The sequence below is a fragment of the Notothenia coriiceps genome, unplaced genomic scaffold (genome assembly GCF_000735185.1).
Source record: "Notothenia coriiceps isolate Sejong01 unplaced genomic scaffold, NC01 NC01_scaffold00037250, whole genome shotgun sequence".
Lineage (NCBI taxonomy): Eukaryota > Metazoa > Chordata > Actinopteri > Perciformes > Nototheniidae > Notothenia > Notothenia coriiceps.
Genome location: NW_011369951.1, coordinates 4,066,590 through 4,088,075, shown reverse-complemented (window position 1 = coordinate 4,088,075; position 21,486 = coordinate 4,066,590). Strand labels below are relative to the sequence as shown.

General features: G+C 38.5%; 3 protein-coding genes across 6 annotated transcripts in view; 2 read left to right on the top strand and 1 right to left on the bottom strand.

Annotated features, from left to right (window-relative positions):
- Window positions 1-9,185, top strand: part of LOC104966725 (core-binding factor subunit beta-like) — an 18,173-nt gene extending 8,988 nt beyond the window's left edge. Inside the window, exon 4 of the mRNA XM_010795963.1 lies at window positions 9,173-9,185. The gene's annotated coding sequence lies outside the window, so the exon portion shown is untranslated. The remainder of the gene's footprint in view (window positions 1-9,172) is intronic.
- LOC104966726 (solute carrier family 13 member 2-like) overlaps window positions 1-10,101 on the top strand; it is a 12,241-nt gene extending 2,140 nt beyond the window's left edge. Inside the window, exons 1-13 of one of the 2 annotated variants that reach the window (XM_010795964.1) lie at window positions 1,743-1,844; window positions 3,208-3,336; window positions 3,431-3,567; window positions 4,267-4,514; window positions 4,615-4,641; window positions 5,045-5,201; window positions 5,480-5,602; window positions 5,691-5,900; window positions 6,185-6,279; window positions 7,284-7,399; window positions 7,496-7,657; window positions 7,815-7,952; window positions 8,253-10,101. In XM_010795964.1, the coding sequence (XP_010794266.1) occupies window positions 1,743-1,844; window positions 3,208-3,336; window positions 3,431-3,567; window positions 4,267-4,514; window positions 4,615-4,641; window positions 5,045-5,201; window positions 5,480-5,602; window positions 5,691-5,900; window positions 6,185-6,279; window positions 7,284-7,399; window positions 7,496-7,657; window positions 7,815-7,952; window positions 8,253-8,381 (1,773 nt within the window). In that variant the 3' untranslated portion in view covers window positions 8,382-10,101. Of the gene's footprint in view, window positions 1-1,742; window positions 1,845-3,207; window positions 3,337-3,430; window positions 3,568-4,266; window positions 4,515-4,614; window positions 4,642-5,044; window positions 5,202-5,479; window positions 5,603-5,690; window positions 5,901-6,184; window positions 6,280-7,283; window positions 7,400-7,495; window positions 7,658-7,814; window positions 7,953-8,252 lie in introns of those variants that run through there. The other variant, XM_010795965.1, reaches the window with a different exon arrangement.
- LOC104966729 (zinc finger protein Aiolos-like) overlaps window positions 1-21,486 on the bottom strand; it is a 596,491-nt gene that overhangs the window by 120,758 nt on the left and 454,247 nt on the right. The window lies entirely within an intron of this gene.

The window sequence follows — 21,486 nt, the reverse complement described above, 5'->3', positions numbered from 1 at the left end:
TACACGACTACACGTACACGTACGTACGAACGTACGACTACGTACTACCTACTACGTACTACTACCGTACTACTACTACTACGTACTACGTACTACCTACGACTACGTACCTACGTACTACTACTACACTACACACACACACACACACACACACACACACACACACACACACACACACACACACACACACACACACACACACACACACACACACACACACACACACACACGGTAGGAGGATCTGGTTTACATTTCAGCCTCTGTGCCAGGTTTTTCTTAGGAATTACAACACTGTTTTGGAAGTTATCCGACACAACCTGTTTACAAGGCCATAGACCCTGTTATCTAGTCAGTGTGACTTTGTTTTTCCAGATTGCCCTTTAGAACAGACGTATCACTTTATTAGTTACAAAAAGGCACATTCAGTAGTAGTTATGATTTCGTCTTTTTGTTTATTTTTGGGCTAAACATCGTAACAACGTAATATGGATATTTTGCCACTGGAGGTCTTTGTTCCTAACTATTACAAAAGACTGCTTTTTTTCGTGCCATTAGTTATTATGGGATTGTAAGGGTTTGTCATTGCTGTCAGCAAAACAACGTTTTACATGAAGCCCAACTATCCTCCTATCTAAAATAAACTGTACTACATGATTAAATCAACTTAAAACACTGAATTCAATTAAATAGGTAATCTATGTTTTTTCTGATGCGGCTTACGTTTGTTCAGCCTGTTTATGTGATACCTCAAGATCCACATTTGTTATGACAAAAGTCCTTCGTCAAGTTAAAATTGAATTAAACCAAATGAATGACAGCTTCTGGCAGACAACCACAGGGCTGACACATGCGCCAAAGGGTATAATATAACCATCACCTTTATTAACCCTGCGGGGAAATTCAGTTAATCTCTCTGGTGTTATTTTGTAATTACACACAGGCCTGAAATACACACAGGCCTGAAATACACACACACACACACACACACACACACACACACACACACACACACACACACACACACACACACACACACACACACACACACACACACACACACACACACACACACACACACACACACACACAATCTTATGTTTTATGGAGAGGTGGCAGAGTAACACCTTGACAGCGGCCAGGTGGGGAACTGTCACGTTTCGAGCTACCAGTCAACATTCTGTAATTTTGGTCCGCTCTGGACTTTCAGTTCCCAATCCAGGTCCCTAAATACTTAGCTACTGCCGTCCATTAAAGGAAAGGACTTTTGCCTTCACTAAAATCATGGATTTCTCTTTGTTGCAGTTGTTGGAATTTAAACTAAATTCAATTAGTGTGAAATAGTGTCAGTGTAAGCCTACTACAGTACATGTCAAAATCTAGTTTTTTTCATTATACACATTTATTGTTTTTATAATAATGCATGCAATTTACAAACTCTATATAAGTTACAGTAAGACGATCACAAAAATAGCATGCCAAAAACATATACCACAAAACACTAATCACGTATTAAAAGCAGTGGTGAAAAGGTTAATTTTTCTCCTGGTCATTACCTTAACTACCCCCTTTTTCCCCCATGGAAACACTCCCTCTACATGCAGAACACTAAAGTTAATTTTTAATATTTTTCAGTGTGACGTACTATATATTCTGATATATATATACTGTGCCTGTACGTTCTAGTACGGTGTTTTTTTTTTTCTTCTCTTTCTACGTTGGATGTCCATCGCACCTTGTGGCTCATGGCTGGGATTCTCACATGCCTGTGGAAGTATAGGAATTACATTGTGATAGTCCTTACGCCTCTTTTACTTCTTCCTCTGCCTCTGGTCAGCCCAACCTCGGTAAGAAAATGAACATGTTTATTTGTATTTTTATATTGTAGGACATATCTAAAGACATATTTAAGAATGAGGACCTGACCATTAGGGGTGGCTTGTTTACTTGCATTACTCCAAAGTTCTAATATACCCATTTGTTTGTAGAGCACAAACTTCTTCTAAAACCCCTTTAACCACCCTCACTTAGGAATTATTCAGTTGGAAACTTTACATTAATTGCAACTATACTGATATTGTAATTGCTGTGATTCAGTATATTGGAGGAATGCAATCAACATTTTTTTTTGTTAAAGTCTAGAATAGCCTACATCTTGTTGGACCTGACATCTCTGCAGCAACAAAATACTTAATACAGAATGTTATTTTGACTTTAACGAATATTGCGGCTCCTGCAATTGCATACTGTATTAGATTCACCTTAGACCTATTGCCTATAAAAAATAATCCTGATTTGACGGTCTGTCCTTTATTCAACAAAACACAGGCACAGGTCAAACATCAAAGAACAGATCTGATGACAGGACTAATCATGTATATTATCAGGTGTCCTGATAGTAAAAACACTTTTGAACTACCACTATCTTGGCTTTGGCACTCAAGCCCAGGAACAGCTAAAGCCTTTCTTCCTGTAACAGGTCCGAGTGTTGAAGCGGTTTCATCGTTATGCTAAACCAGTGTTACGACCCCCTCCACTCCACTAGGGGTCTCTGCCTCTGGACATTTGTTTCTTTACATGTCTTACTTCAATAAGAGGACTCCATCAAAGACCCTCTGCACTATGTGATCATTTACTATGATGAATGAAAAAGTGGGGAAATAATCAAGATTTATGTTCCCTTTTCTTCTTTGTGTTCAGCTGTTGTAAAAAGCAACCCAATAAAACACAGGGAACTGTCATTAAATGTAAGAGTTTATGTTTTTTCCTTATTGTTTGACCTTTGTCATCTTAATCAAGCAGCAGTTGTTTTAATATATAAGTTCCAGACATATTCAAGGTAAAAGCAGGAAGTTATTATATGACTAAGAAATTGATCATGTCATTTCTATTTGAGTGGCTGCAAATGTTTTAACTGCAACATTTCAACAGCAAGCAAACCAAACAAAAGTCTTTTCTAGAGGATTAACTCAAGATAGTTACAAAAGTTATTGGGTAATGGTTAACTATGCTAACTGAACCATATTATGTAAGCCAAGGTTGAGCAGTTTATGGTGGGTTTGTACTTGCTAACAGGCATATTAAGGTTATCTCACTTGTACACATGTGTCAAGTGCATCACACCATTTATGTAGATAATATGTAACATATAGTATACGCATACTGTGTATTAACACTTTTAAGCAACACAGTCATTGTCTGTCATTACAGGAGGCAAAATGTGGTTATGTAATTATCCTCATGGCGCTGTACTGGTGCACGGAGTGTATCCCTCTGGCTGTGACCGCCCTGCTGCCCGTCATCCTCTTCCCCATGATGGGCGTCATGGAATCAAACGAGGTATCTCCATCTCTACAGCAATCACACATTCTAATAAACCATTTCTTGTTGGAATGGGTTGACATGGATTTGTGTTTTTTCCTCTGTTATCCAGGTTTGTATCCAGTATCTGAAAGACTCCAACATGCTCTTTATTGGTGGGCTGCTGGTGGCCATTGCTGTTGAGCGTTGGAACCTGCACCGGAGAATCGCCCTTCAAGTGCTGCTTATTGTGGGGGTGAAGCCATCTCTGTAAGCAACGTATAGTTGTTCATACCTGCACATTTCAATTGCCCTGCAGCTACAATACAAACTATGTCGACAATTAAATGATGATCTGAAACTCACATCAGTCTGCAATTGATTCGCTTAGTATTGTTTTCTTTTGATTTCAGTACCTTTTTTTTCCTTGACTTAATTGTAAATGATGGAAATCCTGCAATTTACAAGCTTGTTTAAAGGTTAAGAATGAAAGAGGTATCTCTGTTAGTGTTGTTGTTGTTTTGAGCAACGTCACACCTCCCTGACCTCAAGTCCATCCCACACCTTCGGGATTAACTGATTAACTGTGAGCTGTATTTTATTGTGCTAAATCTGTGGCCAGGTACCTACTATTTCACTATCTTTTTTTAAATTTTAATTTACTTGCACTATTTTTTCTGTGTATCTGTTTCCTTGTGTTGCACTGTTGGTGGAGCCTGTGACCTAAGATTTTCATCGACATAACTGCACTGTAGTTATGTACTAATGACTAATAAAATCCCTAATAAAATCCTTGAACCTTATCTTGTGGAAAGTTTTCACAGAGTAGTGGAGGGGGTTGAAAATGTTGTGTTTGAGAGGGTTCCTATTCTTTTGGCATTATCAATACATTTCTTTGCTTTTTCTCTAAGGTTTTTTTTTTTCAAACTTCAACTTTCCATCTAATCATTTGTTTTGCATCCTCTACAGTCTGATGATCGGTTTCATGGGCACCACAGCCTTCCTATCCATGTGGATCAGTAACACGGCCTCCACAGCCATGATGCTGCCCATCGCCAACGCTGTGCTGCAGCAGCTGTGTGACACAGAGGCCAACGCTGAAGAGAGGGAGTTTAACATGGCTGCTGCAAACAATGGTCTGGATAACCAGGCATTTGAGATGGGTGATGCCAAAATGAGCAAAGAACTCCAATCAAAGGAAAACACCATCAATTTGGGTGTGTGGCAGTGTCCATATATTTTGTACTATAGCCTACTATTTCTTAACTCTTTGGTTGTTATTGTTTTTGATGTTTTTGTTCTTATGGTGTTTTGCAGATGCAGATAAAGATGGCATAATATCAAGTATGTTTTTTACCTTTTGTCTTTTAAGTAATAGTCTAGCTTAAAATAGTAAAAGGAAAAATCAAAGAAAACAAAGAGCAGAAATAAAAGTGCCAAAGTACAGGTCAAATGTATTCTTACTGTGATTGGCATGAGGTAAAAATATAAATCTTAAAAAAAAGTGTTGGCCCTGTTTTAACATTAACATTTTCAAGTAGTTTGGTTAAGTCACCCAAGATCTCAGCAAAACGAGTCTTGGTAAAGATATGTGTCCAACTAAACATTCAAAGAACAATTGAAATACAATAGCAACTTTCTCCCCACTGCATTAAACAATTACAGAAACTGGTAAAGCAAGGAAGCCCAGAACAGAAAATTACATTCAATATGCAACAGATAAGATGTATTTTTTTTAATGGTGAAGGTCTAGAGGCCCAGCAGCGCAGACTGAAGACTGAGCAGAAGTATACGAAGCTGACGAAAGGCATGAGTCTGAGTGTTTGTTACGCTGCCAGCATCGGTGGGACGGCCACCCTCACCGGAACAACACCCAACGTCATTATGAAAGGCCAGATTGATGAGTACGTCCTGCATATACACAAATACCCACACAACTCGCACATACTGTATAGGGCTGCACAATATTGGATGAAACTGACATAGCGATATTTTGATTGCACAATATATATACTTAACAAAGCAGTTGAACAAAAAACTGGAATTTACACAAGATGATGATCAAGTACCTTTTTGTCATCCTTTCTGTAGCTGAAATATTTACTATCTACTTGCAACCAATTTCCAGGTGTTAAGGTTGTGCTGTTTTCTGATTTTAATGTTTTCTTTCGATAATCAACAGACTCTTTCCAGATAATGGAGGCGTAATCAACTTTGCAAGCTGGTTCGGCTTCTCCTTCCCCAACATGGTGCTAATGCTCGCCTTGTCTTGGTTGTGGCTGCAGTTTATGTTTCTAGGCTTCAAGTAAGTTTCATGTAATGTACCTAATCTCTGTCCGATATTTCCTGATTGCAACCATATAAGCAGTACTTTTCACGTTGTGTTATTGCAGCCTTAAAAGCACATTTGGATGTGGCACCAAGAAAGAAGGAGACAGGGAGGCGTTCCAGGTAATCAAAGATGAGTACAAAAAGTTGGGCAGGATGAACTTCGCTGAGGGTTGTGTGCTGACCATCTTCACGTTGCTGGTTGTTCTGTGGTTTACCAGGGAACCTGGTTTCATACCCGGCTGGGCCACTGTGCTCTTCAACAAAGACAAAACGTGAGTAAGAAAAACTGTTTGTCACATGGCTTTTTATAAGAAAGTGAAGAGGTGAGGAGTTAACCAGGGATGGCCCAGTGTTGGAGAAGGAAATAAGGAAGGGAACATGATTAAATATAAGTCACTGCCTGGACATCAATGGTTCTTATTGATACTGTCTCATTAACTTTAAATGATAGTGCCTTTTTTATCTTTGATCTTGACACTACCCACAAAATAGTAGCTTAAGTATTTTTGTGTCGGTACTACATAACACAGATATTTAAATACGTGTTTCTCATCAGGTACGTCACAGACGGCACCGTGGCCATTTTAATGTCAGCACTCTTCTTCTGCATCCCATCTAAACTGCCAAGATGCTGCGGGAGGTCAGAGGATGGTAAGTCAGCAGGCATGTTTTCCACATGTCTTAATGTCTTATTTTAGAAAGGTGAATAAACATGTTGACCACTGACCTTTTTGAGGATTACATTTTGAGCAATGACATGAAAGGATTTTCTTCTCTTAAAACAAAAATGTTAAGTAGTAAACTTCTATTTTCATGTTTATGCTTTCTTTTTGTTGAGCAATGTTAATACAATTGGGATTTTTTTTAAGAGGATAAGATGTTAAGACAAGAGGGCAGATACCTGATATTTTTGGTTCTTTCTGTGCAGGTCCATACAGCACAATGGGAAGAGTTAATTCACTATTGCATAACATTCAATAATATGCAGTTTTATAAGCATGTCTGTCTTTTCTCTCTGTGTACTACAACAAAGACACCGTCAATGTCTTTTATTGCCTGTGAAAACTCATCTTGCTGATTCAGCGTTTTATAATAAACGTTATCCCATCTGCTTCCTGAGTTGTAGCCTGATAGCCCCGAGGTCAAGCCTGTGCAACAGTACATGCTGTGCTGTTACTTAGAAAAATGACTTTTCTATCAATTAATCAATTTTTTCTCCCTTTGTAACTTAAGTTAAGCGTGTCCTGCTCCTGCCTATAGGCAACTAGTGCTTTTTTTTTACCTGTCATAAAGAGGAAAAACAGTGTTTTGTACACAGAAGAGTGTAAGAGTGTGTTAATGATTGTGTCAGACTTTGAGGTGCCAAAGTCCACTTTGGAAAAGAGAAAAACTGCTTAAAAGAAAGAATCCAACATCACATTTCAACACCACATTTTTATTATATTTGAATGGCTTACCTTTTTATAAGATTTGATTTGTATCTTTACAGAACTCCTTTATGGTCACTTCATCTTATCAGTGGGCAATACAACCTTGGCTTTTCTATAGTTGGATTAGATTTGTACTTATTTATGACTGCCCTAACCAATAACTGAAATGATACTGTCAGCTTTAAAGATGTACTTCCTTGTCTCCTTGTCTCCTTGTCCTTACAGGGGCCTCTTCTGAAGCCCCTGGAGCTCTGCTTAATTGGGACATTGTCCATGAAAAGATGCCTTGGAACATTCTTTTGCTTCTGGGAGGAGGTTTTGCATTGGCACATGGAAGTGAGGTAATGTATTTGATCATCAAGTTCACAACTTTCTGAAAGATAATACATTTTACAATTGTTCGGACGCTCATATGTGTATTCCCAAATTGCACGAAGAAATCTGGACTTTCTTTGTGGCTTGGAGAAAGTCTATTACCGCTGCAGAGCATCCCTCCTTTTGCCATCTCCATCCTGCTGTGCTTGCTGGTGGCCATGTTTACTGAATGTTCCAGCAACACTGCCACCACCACTCTGTTCCTGCCAATACTGGCCTCAATGGTAAGACAGAACATAACACTCCGTATTTAATCGTATTGGTTGACATTATGGGACATTCACAAACATTTCAGTTCAGCATCCCCAAGCTTAAAAACTAAACGTTTTTCACTTGCCTATTTGGAATGTGTGAATGTCTTTTTTAAATGTTTGAATCCAGGCCACCGCCATCAAGATACACCCACTGTACGTCATGTTTCCCTGCACCATCTCTGCCTCGCTGGCTTTCATGCTGCCCGTAGCCACTCCACCCAACGCCATCGCCTTCTCCTACGGCAACCTCAAAGTCCTAGACATGGTAAGATATTTTGGGAAAGATAGAGACTCTTTAAGTGAGCGTATTGACATGCACACAGTATTTTGGATAAAGGCTCATATCTAGTTTTTGGGGCAGCAGCTTATATAAATCCTTATATCTGATCATTATTATCTATTTGTATACAGACAATAACCTGCATATTACCATGGATACTAAGCTCAGGGAGACAAATTGGTATTAATACCTACTCTGATAGTTTTTTGTCAAAACACTGTTTTGCCTTGAACCAGATCCAAAATATAAGTTTATTTTCATTGTTTTACTTTTTCGTTTTTCCAGGCCAAAGCTGGATTCATTCTGAACATTCTTGGAGTCATAACCATCAACATTGCCATTAACACGTGGGGGGTGGCCATGTTCAATCTGAATGAATTTCCCAGTTGGGCCAATGTCACCAAAACTCCTTGAAAATGAACTCAGGAAAATGGAAACGGGGGAAAAACTGGTGGATATGAACAATGTCTGAGTATTAGGATTTCACCACTGGAAGATTTGGCAGGCAAGTGTATGGTATACATGGTACTTTTATTGAAAGCTCCAGTATACTCGGGCCAATGCAGTTTGATGTTGAGGGGTTCTTCAGACTTATATCCTCCCTCATATTGTAAGGCTCTTCAGAAACCAACATGTTTACAAGAAACATTAAAGTACCTTCTTTTGAGTTAATGGCATCTAGATTAATACTCTCATGGACTGTCATTCAAGCAGATTTTGAGCTGGCAGACCTGATATTTAAAAAGTGTTAATGCAAGCAAATGCCAGTCTTGTTTGCCGCGAGAAATGCCATATTCTGAGTTGTCTTTGTATCTGTAATTAGCAGCGTCACACTAACCTAAAATACAACTATTAAACAAAATTGTAAACAACATAACGAATTTGCATACTTAAATATCACTGTGTACTACTTATGACTATTTTGCCTTATGGCTGTTGTGCCATGTTTGTCTGAGTTTTGAGAGAACTGTAACCATCTATAATTTCTCAGTTGGTTTCTTAGAGAAAACTATAATCATTGTATTCCATTTAGTCAGTCGAACTTATCAATGTTGTCTTAAACAACAGAATATTCAGATTCCAAGAAAACCAGTCGGAGCACTAGATGCTGCCGTTTTTTAAGACTGATACATTTATTGATGGGATAAATCTCATTACCATCCATAGGATTAGGGACACTGGGTACTTTATTGATGTAAAGAGAGCCAGAGGACAGAAAGCTTAATCCCTTCAAAGGGTCAATGTTGGAGAAATACAAAAGGATTGAAGTTAAGAGAAATCAATTATAGGAAACTGATTAAAAACATTTCATTGAAATTGTTGGCAGGGGTCCACATATCTGCTGTATGTGGAGAGCAGAAAGGATTTCAAAATGCTATAACTACAGTATACAGAGGTCAAGGGAGTAAGCAATCATGAAATACAATTTTTTTTTGTTTAATCTCGCAACCATTATTTTGGTCCCGACTGAAAGACGACATAATTCAAAGGGAAACTATCAGTCTATTTGAACTGGTTCTGGCACTAATGGAAGGTGCTTGTGATCGGAGGTAAGACAACATCTTTATGTCATGATATCTTTGTATTGTCTTCTTTTAATCACTTTTGGTCTCTGTCCAAGTTTGTGATTTGTGAGTTTAAATAGACGAAGGCTGTATAATGCTGCAGTACATTCTCTCTGCTGGTAGTTCAGGTGTTTCATTAATAATTGGTATTTGGTTACTGAGAATGTGCAAGAGGTGTTTTTAGTGAGACGATACATACAAATATGCAGTTATCATACTCTGGAAATCTTTACCACCTGACTGTACTGGGCATCTCTGAACATGTTTTTTAAATAAAGAACCTGAATCTGTAATGAAATGGTAATTGTGAATATATAATACTGAGAACATCCATTTGGGGAGACAGCTGCACATTTTATTATGAAGTATTCCTGGGCCAGGCAAGGTAATTGCTGAATTCATATACCCTTAGCCTGAAGCCAAAATGTGAAGTATTCAGTGATAAATCTCGTTGCCTTAGGAACTCTGCATGGTTTCCTCTCTGTTTTTAGAAGACACTAATAAATCAGTATTTTTGATTGCATAAAAAAAAGAATTTTCCAGTTCTTTAACATCTTTTGATTAACAAATATTTTGTTGGAAATGTGTATTCTATTGGTTATAAAACTAATAAAAGCAATTGAAATGGATCATGTTGCTACATGCTTAGAAGTGGTGTGACCCCCCCCCCCCTCCTTTCTGCTACAGTTTGCTGTCAAAAAACGCTGTAAGTTGACAATATAGTATAAAACGTACACCTGCAATTTAGTGTAATTTAATTACATTTTGAGTTACTGAATGATTTTACATTTTAAGGACCTAAGATCTGAAAAGCTCAAAATATAACTCGGATATAACTCGGATAAAAAAAAGTTAGTCTTTGGGTTAATTGGCCAACTCTCGTTGACATGCGTTGTGCAACCTGTGACAAGCGGGTCGCAAACTTAATTTTACAAGGTCACAGATCAAGATATATAAGAATAATAATACACTTTACAAAGGGAAACTCATTCTGTTGTTTTTATACAGTTGCAGTTAAAATAAACACATGCAAAAAGGATCTGTACACAGTAGGTTCCAAAATACACACGTGCAACCATGCATACAATAACTGGGAGGGTGTCAGAGGAGAGGAGCTGCCCTTTATTAGGTCCATGCATATGATCAAAGGTTTTTTTATGATAATTGTTCACTCTTTTTGTTGTTGTTGTTGTTGTTGTTGTCTATCACAGCCTGGGATGCTCTGTAGCAGCTTAGGTGACCTATAATGTCCCCCTTCCCACTTGTCAATTATATTCACTTTATTGTTGACACAGGAATGCTAGTTTAGTATGTTAACAGTAAAATAAAAACAGTAAAAAACAGCCTGTTTTCACCATCGTTATTACAACAACATTACAATATTTGTGTGAGTACCAGCATGACCAATTTCTCTGTCACCAGGTTGTGATTAAGTTACAGTGATTCATTACAACTCTGATTAATTCTGTAATTATAAAAACGGGAAGATGATGATTACAGTTCATAAAACTGTAAAAACAGGAAATAACATGTTCTAGCTCTGAAGAACATGACATTGCATTTGAGAATCCATGAGTACTGGAGCAGTTGTTTCCTAGAAGACAATAAGACTCTAATGCCCCATTACACCCTCCTGAAGAACTCAATCGTTGTCAGTGAGAGCCCTGGGCACTAGCTCAGCTTGGCAGAGGCCTGGTTATGTAACACAAGAGTTTATTCGAATTGTAATCAATCCTTACCTCTGTCATTCTGCCTCACCCTCTTGTTGAGGACAGAATTTGTTCAAGGTATTGCACCGAGCTACGGCTTCCAATGTTTTCCTGGTTCATGGGGAGGATAGGATAGGAATCTACCTGTAATGACATACCTCCACTCGTTCTACCTCTCTCACTTTCTACTGTACTCCTCTGCCTCCCTTGCTTTTTAAGGTTGTTGTGTTTTCAGAGAGAAACTTAAGATTTATTAAGAAAAAAGGAAATGTTTGACATGGACTGAAATAAATATGACTCATTGTGCCAATGACAAGGGCCTGATTGATGGGCATTTCCAGAAGTTAGGAGTTAATTCCTATTGGCTGCATCAAAGACTGACATTTCCAGATTGACTGCTTCTTTTAAAACTAGTAGCCAGTTATTTTGTTTCAGTTTGCTCAAGCTGTAACTTTGTGTGTGTTCTTCAACATCTTAAATGGATAAACGCCTGTATTTACTTGTGCACACGTTTGTTTTATAGTGCACCAGTTAAGTGGAAACCTGATCACATTTAAGCCAGCATCTGCAATGGGTGAGCTCAGAAACCAGGGCACTGCGCCTGCTCTCGCCGCCACTGGCTCTGATCTGCACTGTATCTAATGTCTCGTCAAGACAAGCAACCATTCAGTCAGGCAAAGAAAGAGTGATGGAAGGAGGAAGAGAGCACTGCCAGCTGCCAATGGCTGCAACTTGTAGATGTTATGTAACCTGTTGCAGCAGGTTTTTCTTTCTGTATATCTTCCTGCCGGGCTTTAGCCTGGATGAGTGCCAAACACATACACACACACACGCACTGTCAAAATCTGAAACCAGCCCATCCACCAGTCCAAAACATATTTAGACAGTCAATCTAATCGAAGTGCTCCACTCACAGTGAGGGGGAGTGAGGTGCACAGATCCACAACATATAATGGGCCCTGATGTCGCCAGAGGTTACCAGTGAGAAAATCTGACTGAAACTGCAGATCCACAACAAAGAGAGGGGGCCGGTTATTGTTTGTAAATGTTAGGTGAGTTCCTTTGACAGTTTTCCAATAAGTGAATGTTGTTGTTTGAATGAAAAGCTGCTGCTACAATTGTGCTGTGATTTATGCTCATTTTACTGTGAGAGATATTACAGTACAGCACTGATAGGGTTGGCTCTGCTGTAGGTCCCGATTGCTGTTTGATCGGCACCGTGAACTTTGAGTGGCCGCCTTCTCATTTGATCATGAAATAGGAAAGACTGCCAGTGTGAATCCTAATAATTAGACAGACATAAGTACTTTATCTTGTCTTCGGATTACCATAGAAAGAGTAATACTTCTATAACATTTGTGTAAAGTTTATGAAATGTGTAGCAAATTTGAGGTACTCAGGTATTTTATAGTACTACCTTGTTTTGCAATCTATACTCCACAACATCTCAGCGGTCGTTTGCACTCCACTGCTTATGTAAGGCAGCTACTATTATGACTTTTTTTGTAATTCTTTATTTATTTGGGGTCACATTATATTAAAAGTACAGTTTTGCAAATCAAATATTTTTAGAGACCCGAAAATGACAAATTAAATACCGAACAAAATTAGTCAAATTAAAAATTAGTAAAATTAAAAAAATACACCAGGGTTGTTTGAAATGACAAATATCTACACATGTACACGTATCTATACTTAAACACACACACACATATATATATAGTGAATCTGTAATATATATATATATATATATATATATATATACAGATTACAGATTACAATTTCATACCCTTTCTACTATGATTTGAATTGACATTTTCTGAAAGAAATGAAGAATTATTTTTTCTTTGATATATTGAAAAGCCACGCACATTTCTTTGTTAAACTAACTTTTCGAAAACCCTCTTGGATCATGAAAGTATGCCACAAAGTAGACAACAGGGCTGTTTTTCTGAGCTCATGAGAAGTTAACTTTTTTGGCATCTGCGTTCTCGTTGGACAGCAAAGCCACAAACACAGGATGTTCTTATAAAATATGATACATTGTTGTAACTTAAACTACCCATTCGTATATAAAGAAGTTAAAATAATGGATCCACAGCAGTAAAATGCTACGTAAATATAACGCAGCAGTAATAATATCCAAGATAACACCATAAATAAAAGTCAAAAATTCTTTCAGCAGAATGTAACAGATAATAAGGAATATCTGTACAGCACAGTGATAACCTGGCATTACGTTTTGTTTGATGTATGTTTTTTTGTTGATCTTGGCCTAGCTAGCTTTGGAAATGATGTAAGATAGCCACTGGCATTGGCTCTCTCACATGAGAAACAAACTGCATAATATCATCTCACGGCATGACGGGAGAGAATGATGGTGGCATTTTAATACAGTTGGTTAGAGCAGTGGTTCCCAAAGTGTGGGGCAGAGGAATGACAGGGGGCGCGAGAGACCAGGAGGAAAAATGGTTATTAAATTATTATTTTTTTAAATAAAAAAAATCATAATTTGAAAAATTATTGATTCGAAAATAATATGATACAGTACAGTACTATTACGTCTGGGTCTCTGTGTTTCATTAAAGCTCGGCTCTGTGTGTGTGTGAAACGAGCCATTTGGTGTGCGTGCGCGAGCGAGAGAGAGAGAGAGAGAGAGCGCACCGGTACCTGAGATCGTTGTTGTTAGCTTCTGGTGCTAGCGAGCTACGCTAACGGATATCAGGAGTTTTTTCAACAACAAGTGGAGGAGAGTCCTCTCCTGTCAGAATGAGAGACTCAGTGAACTAAAGGACTTTCTCAGTGTTATCTCAGTGGGCCTCAAACGTTTTGGTCACCATTAATGTAAACAATTATTTCCGAGGCACATGTTCATATGATCATTATAGTTATAAAAAAATAAGAGAATAAATGAAAAACAGCTATGAAATACTATATGACAATAAAACAAGAATAACATTTAAAAGGGTGATTTGTAAAATATCCATAAAGAAAAAGTAAATCTGTTTACAGCTCTGTTTCAAATGGGTGTTGAGAGAGGTATCCATAGATCTCTTCATTTTGCTCTCAAAGTGCACCAGATTCATGCATGTAACTTCAATATTTAAAAATAAATCTTCACGGGGGAGCTTGCACCCGGACCCCCCTATGTGAGGTCCACACACTACCTATAAAAATAGCACTTTACCCCTGCTTACACCTATATGCCGTGAGCTGATTATCGAGCCTTCATTGTAACAGTCACACTGTGTATTTGTGTGGGGAGTGTTGTAGTAGAAATTTCANGACCCCCCTATGTGAGGTCCACACACTACCTATAAAAATAGCACTTTACCCCTGCTTACACCTATATGCCGTGAGCTGATTATCGAGCCTTCATTGTAACAGTTGCGGGTACATTGTATATTTGCGTGGGGAGTGTTGCAGTAGAAAATTCCACTGTAGCGCCCGGGACATTAATGGGAAACCCTAAATGTTTGAGCACCCTCTATGAAACGTCAAGCTACCCCACAGCACCCCCAAAATAAATCTCTGGCGCCGCCACTGAGCCTGACTTGTGTTTTTCCAAAGGGGGGGCCTGACAGAAAAAGTTTGGGAACTACTGGGTTAGAGGATTCTTGGTGGATTCTGGAAATAATGTTGTGAAATGAGTTGCATTTTTTAGCAAAAAGTGATAGCTGGAATCACTTTTTATCGAGAAACTAAGCTTTTTCTCTGGGACTCAAATGTACTATAGAGCAACACAAACTGGGGCTACATGTGCACATGTGGGTCATCTCAGGCTAAGACTGCCTAAGCACACACACCCCTGCAGAGGCTTCTACATTTATTTCTTTAATTGCGACTGTCAAGCAGATGAGAGGACTTGTTGCCACATAGGTTAAAAGGCAATCTCTCAGCTTTCACTTCAACACCTTAGCCTCCTTTCATGTGAACAGAAAGAGCTATGTTTGCTTCTTCTGTCTGTCTCTCTATCGCTCTCTCTCTCTCTCTCTCTCTCTCTCTCTCACACACACACACACACACACACACACACACACACACACACACACACACACACACACACACACACACACACACACACACACACACACACACAATGGATCTCACTCTCTCAGCATCAGCATTATTTGGCTTTATGTGACCTAACAGCCATGGTTTGTTGGCAGTTTTAATGAGCTTGGTTTATGTCGGGGTTGAAGTTACCTTTACTGGAACTTGGGCCACGTGTCTGTCACCTCCGCTGAGATCAGATAACACTCCTTTACACTCAGCCCAATAAAACCTATGCCCCGTGACAAGTGCTAATGATGTTTTAATAAACTGACACTGAAAGTGAACTGTTCTCACACCCATTGTCAAAACACATATTACTGTGTGTCTTGCAGATTTACAGCGGAAAAATGACTCAATAGATAAGAAGATATGATCTCAAAGGATCGGTTACAAGAAGTGCTTTGTTAAAACATTTAAGATCTGGAGATACGCTTCCTGTTATGGGCCAACTGCAATATAAATCAAACAAACAAAAAGCTTTACAGTTTGCCTTTTCCACATAGGAATAGGTTGACGTTTTGGGAAAAGGCTTGCTCTCCTTCTTAATAATTAAAGCATCAATACCGTCTAATATGGTAAATATGGTTACAGGTGCTGGTTAGCTTCTACAAAGACTGAAAATATATTTGGCTCTGATCAAAGCAATCCCATAACACAGTAAGTTTTCTGTATGTTTTCTCATGTGTCTAAACTTTATGCTAAGCTAACCAGCTGCTGATTAAAGCTTCATATTTAGCCATACAGTACAGACATTAGAGTACAGTATATCTTCTTTTCTGACTTTTGGCAAGAAAGCAAATATTTGCATTTCCCAAAACAATTTCTACAAGAGCATAACATGAGTGTACCTTTAATTTAAATTAATGCAGAAGGAAATTGTAATTACAGAAACCTTTCATCCATCAGACATTATGCAGAATCCTGTTAGGCCAGAAAGTGTAATTGACTAATAACAGTCTCTCTCTCCCATCTCAAATTGATCCATTTCCATCTCTTCACAGGAGCAGATTTTGGTGCAAAGTTACACACCCCCTGACATTTTCCCACAGCAGTGGCAAGTTTCTAGCATCAACGCTTAAGGCTAGCCCGCACACCTGTGAGCCCTGTGGGACCGGCTGCCAGCAGATGGCAGAATCACAGGTACTGAACCACCTCATGACTTTCTGTTTTAATACAAAAAAAATGTTTTTGTCTAAAAAAAAATCTGAATCTTATTTGGACATTATGACATTTCCATAGACATGTTTTAAACTGCCCTTCATGAGCATTTATTTAAGGATCATTTTACCTGCTGAAACGTAATATATTTGACACCACATTTTCTAAGGACATTTTGAAAATTGCGCTTCCGTACTTGCAAAGAGTTAGATGAGAATATTGAGAATTTTTTTTACGTTTGACACAAAACTACAGCCAGCAGCCGGTTAACTTAGCTTGGCATAAAGCCTACAACAAGGGAAAAGGCAAGCGTAACTCTGTCCAAAGGTAGAAAACAAATGCCTATCAGCACCTTTAGGGTACACAATTTTCTTGGAATGTGTTGTTTGTTTAATCTGGATTAGAATTTACGTGTATATGCTAATTTACTACGTGACACACTATTTCATGGCCAAGTGCAATTACCAGTTGTTGGTATATGCCAGGTTAGCTCTTTCCCCCATTTGTTTTCAGTACATTTTAGCTAACAAGGTTTAGCTGTAATAAAAAAACAACAGACATCCCAATTGTCTTACAATTTCTGGAAGAGTTTCACAAGCTCTACATATCACAATAAAATGCATGTGTTCTGCTGCCCAGAAAAATGTTACATAACTTTATACTGTAGGTAAAACCTATGTTTGAACATGTAGGATCCGGTTAAAAGGTTCTTCTCTTTGTTGACTGGCAGAGAATAGGTTTTCTATTAATGACATCTTGGCAGCTTCTAATTCAATGAAAAGGTGTAGAGACATGTTTGATGTTGAACGCACCAAACCCAGCCCTGACTTTTTCCATTAGCAAGCGGTGATCTGCATCTGTAACAATATTCAATGACTTGGATCACACCACAGACTACCGAGGGCAGGAACGTCTGCTTCACCCTGCGAGAGAGAAACACCTTCAGCTTGAGGCCTACAGCAGTGAACAGGAGGCACAGCACTGATGGGACCCTTGGAGGCCATGTTGACTCTGACCGTTTCCATCCGTACCATCGACAGTTCAGTGATGGAGTGGTGCCGGCTGCAGGTGGCCTCCAGCAGGACTTGTCCTCTTTCAGCTGCCTGCAGGAGGTGTGCAGCCCTGACACTCATTCACACAGCTCAGGCAGCGAGGCTCCAACCTTCTGGGACCAATACGACGACAGCATGCAGGTTTCTAGATTCATGCTACCCCTTAATTTGGCTGAAGTTGATATCAGGAATTGCTCTTTTTTTTTTTTAACCTTATTTTTCTTAAAGGGGACCTATCATGCAAAATGCACTGTGTGATGTATTTTATACATAAATATGCGTCCCCGGTGTGTCGGGGAACTCACGCAGCGTCAGAAAATAAAACCCTCTCTCTTTTCTTCCGTACCCAAATCTTTTAAAAGCAGGGGTACAACGAGCGGATACAGATTTGCTGCGGATCTGACGTCAAATCGGCAGCGGACCCACAGAAAGTTGCTATCAGAAACAATGCCTGACGTGTTTTGGACGTCTTTGTTTACATTAGCAAGCCTCGCTAACACTCAAAGCTAACCTGTCTTAGAGAGCACATGTGTTTAAAAAGCAGGAAATAAAAAAAGGAACTCACCTTGTGATAAACCTGCAAGAGAAAAAGGATTTGAGCTCCATACTGTTTCAGAAATAATCTTTGATGTGGTTTAGAACAGGATGGCGTTTTATCACAGCAGAATTTAACTTTATCTCCGGTAGAATTCTGATCAGGCATTAGCTCCGCCTCTTCTTTTTCTTTTTTTCAAGCTAAGGACCCAAAATCCGCGTTTCTCTAACAGGGCTGCAAAAGAGGGGTATGAGCAGTATGAGGCATGGCTACAATGGGTGAACTGTTTGGTATTTTAAGCAAAAAACTTCACAGACATGTTTTGTATAGGTATGGCCCTACAATATATTTTTCCAATATAGCATAATAGGTCCACTTTNTTTTATAACAATCTTGTTAATACGGGAATGATAAAGAATTTTGCAAAAGAGTCGTCTTTCGAAAATAAAACCGAAGGGTCTTACAAAAGAAGACTTCTCATCCTATTGCAGAGAGATTTGTAAGTAAGAATTTTACAAAACTATTTGTAACAATCCTTGTAATACGGGATGACATGAATTTGCAAAAGCGGTATTCAAAATAAAACCAAGGGTCTTAACAACAAGACCTTTCATCCTATTAAAGAGATTTTTTAAGAATTACAAAAACTATTGTAACAAATCTTTGTTAATACGGGATGACAAAAATTTTGTACAAGTCGAGGGTTTCATCTAAAAATACAACGGTCTTACAATATAAAATCTCCCCCCTTCCTATTGTAACCAAATACAAGTTTCTTTAATACGTTTAAGAATAGTAGGACATAATGTTCTAAGAAGGTTATCACCAAACATTTTAAGAATGTTTTTAGAGAGCATTATCCTACCTTTCAGAAGAACATTCTGGGAACCAAACACAAACTTCCCGCTGAAAACAAAATAAAAGCTTCTGCTGAAAACGTTTTAAGAATAGGAGGGCATAATGTTCTAACAATGTTATCACCAAGCATTTTAAGAATGTTTTTAGAGAACGTTATCCTATCTTTCTGTAATGTAATCAATGACTGTAACATTCTCAGAATATTTTTAGAACCAAACATTTCTAGCTGGGTTCCCCTTTTTTCCAATCCTTATGCTAAGCTAGCTAACTAGCTGCTGACTGTAGCTAGAATGGACATATATAAGAAAGGTATCATTCTTGTCATTTACATTTGTGCAAGGTAGCAACAACTGCCAAAACTATTCCCATCATCAAGTGATCTCTGTTGCCAAATCAGAATGAGGGTTTAACTTAGTTTAAACGGCATTCCATATCCTCATCAGTCATTGATAGTGGATCTAGTAAATGTTGCAAAAGTAATTGTCCTGCATGAAACGTGGTTCATTTTTTCTGGATTTTCCCCATTTCTAGTCGTTTTAGGTGGAACCCACAAAAAGTTATTAGAGCGATGTGTACAAATCAATAAAGAGGCACACATTTGTACATACAAACAAATATATTTTTTGTATCTAGTAAAGTTCACAGCAGTGCCAGTCTCCTTTCATCTTCCCCAAAGTGAGGTGAAGAGATGAGAAAGGGCGAGAGATGAAACGAGCTGCTGAGCTGAGTTGGACTGAAAAGGCACTTACTGTAAGTGGTATTCATCCTCGAAGTTGGTCTGTTTGGGGGAAAGAAAGTTGCACTTCATTCTTCTATGTGTTCATTTTGCTCCATCCCTCTGTAGGGCTTCCACAGAGCCAACAAGGCAGGGCGTTACAGGGAAAGCAGCGGTGAGGACGAAGACATACAGATCTCCACATAACACTGCTCCATCTTCATTTATGACGTATAATACTTTCCTTTTTAGAAAAGCAGGTTGCTGGTTTAATCTTATCTTAGATTTGTCTTCCTGAGTCCTTTGTTTTATGCTGTTTTATTGTATTGCTTTTATTGTATAATGTTTTGTAATTCTATTAGAATATATTTTATTTGTATTTGACATTCCATTTTGTCATTTCTTATTTTCTTATAATTCAATTGATCTTTTAGCACAGTCATTCATGTTTGTTAATCTGTAAAGCCCACTTAGATAACACATTTTGTGATATTGTGCTCTTTAAATAAACTTTGATTTTCTTGTTTGATTTAATTTAACAGTTGTTGGAACAATATTGCAGATGACAAACAGTAACATACTTAACTTATTGTAGATTTCTGCCATTTGCCAATTGTTATTTGTCCAAATAGCTCCTGTCTCTAATCACCAGCATCTTTTTTTCAGTTGTTTTCAATTAGAAGTGAGCACATGCCTCAAGAAAAAGTGTGTTTCTCTTTTCTGAGCGAACCGCTTTTTGTTAGTGCTCTGAGTTCTTCGGGTCGAAAAATATTTGAACAGTTCAGAGAAGATAAGGTGAGAAAATTAGCATGTTCAGACGAAAAATATTGTCTCCATTAATCAAAACGTACTCGTAAAAAGGCGGGGCTTAGAAATAAATGCTCATAACTCATCAACAATGTATCCAAACATTACAGATTTTGGTGGATAGGTTCAGTCTGTCTTGGGGAATAGGCACACCAAATAATTTTCATCTTGGAATATAGGGGGCGCCAAAAACACCACCAATTTATAACTCAAGAATGGATTGACACATTTTTTTTTTTTTCTTTACACATACTCTGGGGATGAATAAAAACTGAGATTTAAAGTGTTGCAAAAATGCAGAATATAGGCGTGGCCTATACATTTATTTTAAATTGCGATAGCATAAAATGAGCTTCGGACGCAAAACGTGGGTCACACGTCACAGCCCACAACCTTTTGGAGAATGTAAAAACAAAACGTATGCCCGCTGGACAGCGACGTAACCTTAAAAAGACTAGTAAGGGGAGATCCTCGCTCCAAAAGTCTTACAACGACTTTTACGTACTTTTTGCGTGTAGAAAGTTTTACCGGCTGAAAAGACCCCCCACCCCGATTACCTTCCGGGTCTAAACTTGATACACGGCGTTAGTATTATCATTACATACTATGATTCGCAAAATCACTTATAGCATTATTTAATATACCGCGCTCATTAAAACCGTCATCAAACCTCAGTAAACGTGTACATTTAGCCAGTTTTTTACCGACATAAGCGAAAATCGAATGCTGGAGGTGCTAACTCCCGATACGTTTTTACAAGAAGCGTTAAACCCGTAGTATAACCTTATCACCCAGACTTGACAGGACCTAACCCGTAAAAACGGCTTAGTATAGGGGATCCTCCGCGTCAAATCGTTTTACACGGACGAACTTTACGTCGTACTTGTTGTGTATAAGACAGTTTTAACCGGCTGAAGGACCCGCTTCGCCCGATTACGCTTTCGGATAAATATTTATACAGACCGTTGGAGGTACGTCCTACGACACGGTTTCTAAGCAACTTCAAGACTCTGTCGATTATACGACTGATGGTGTCGTTGATCCCCGCGCGATCACTCGTAAAA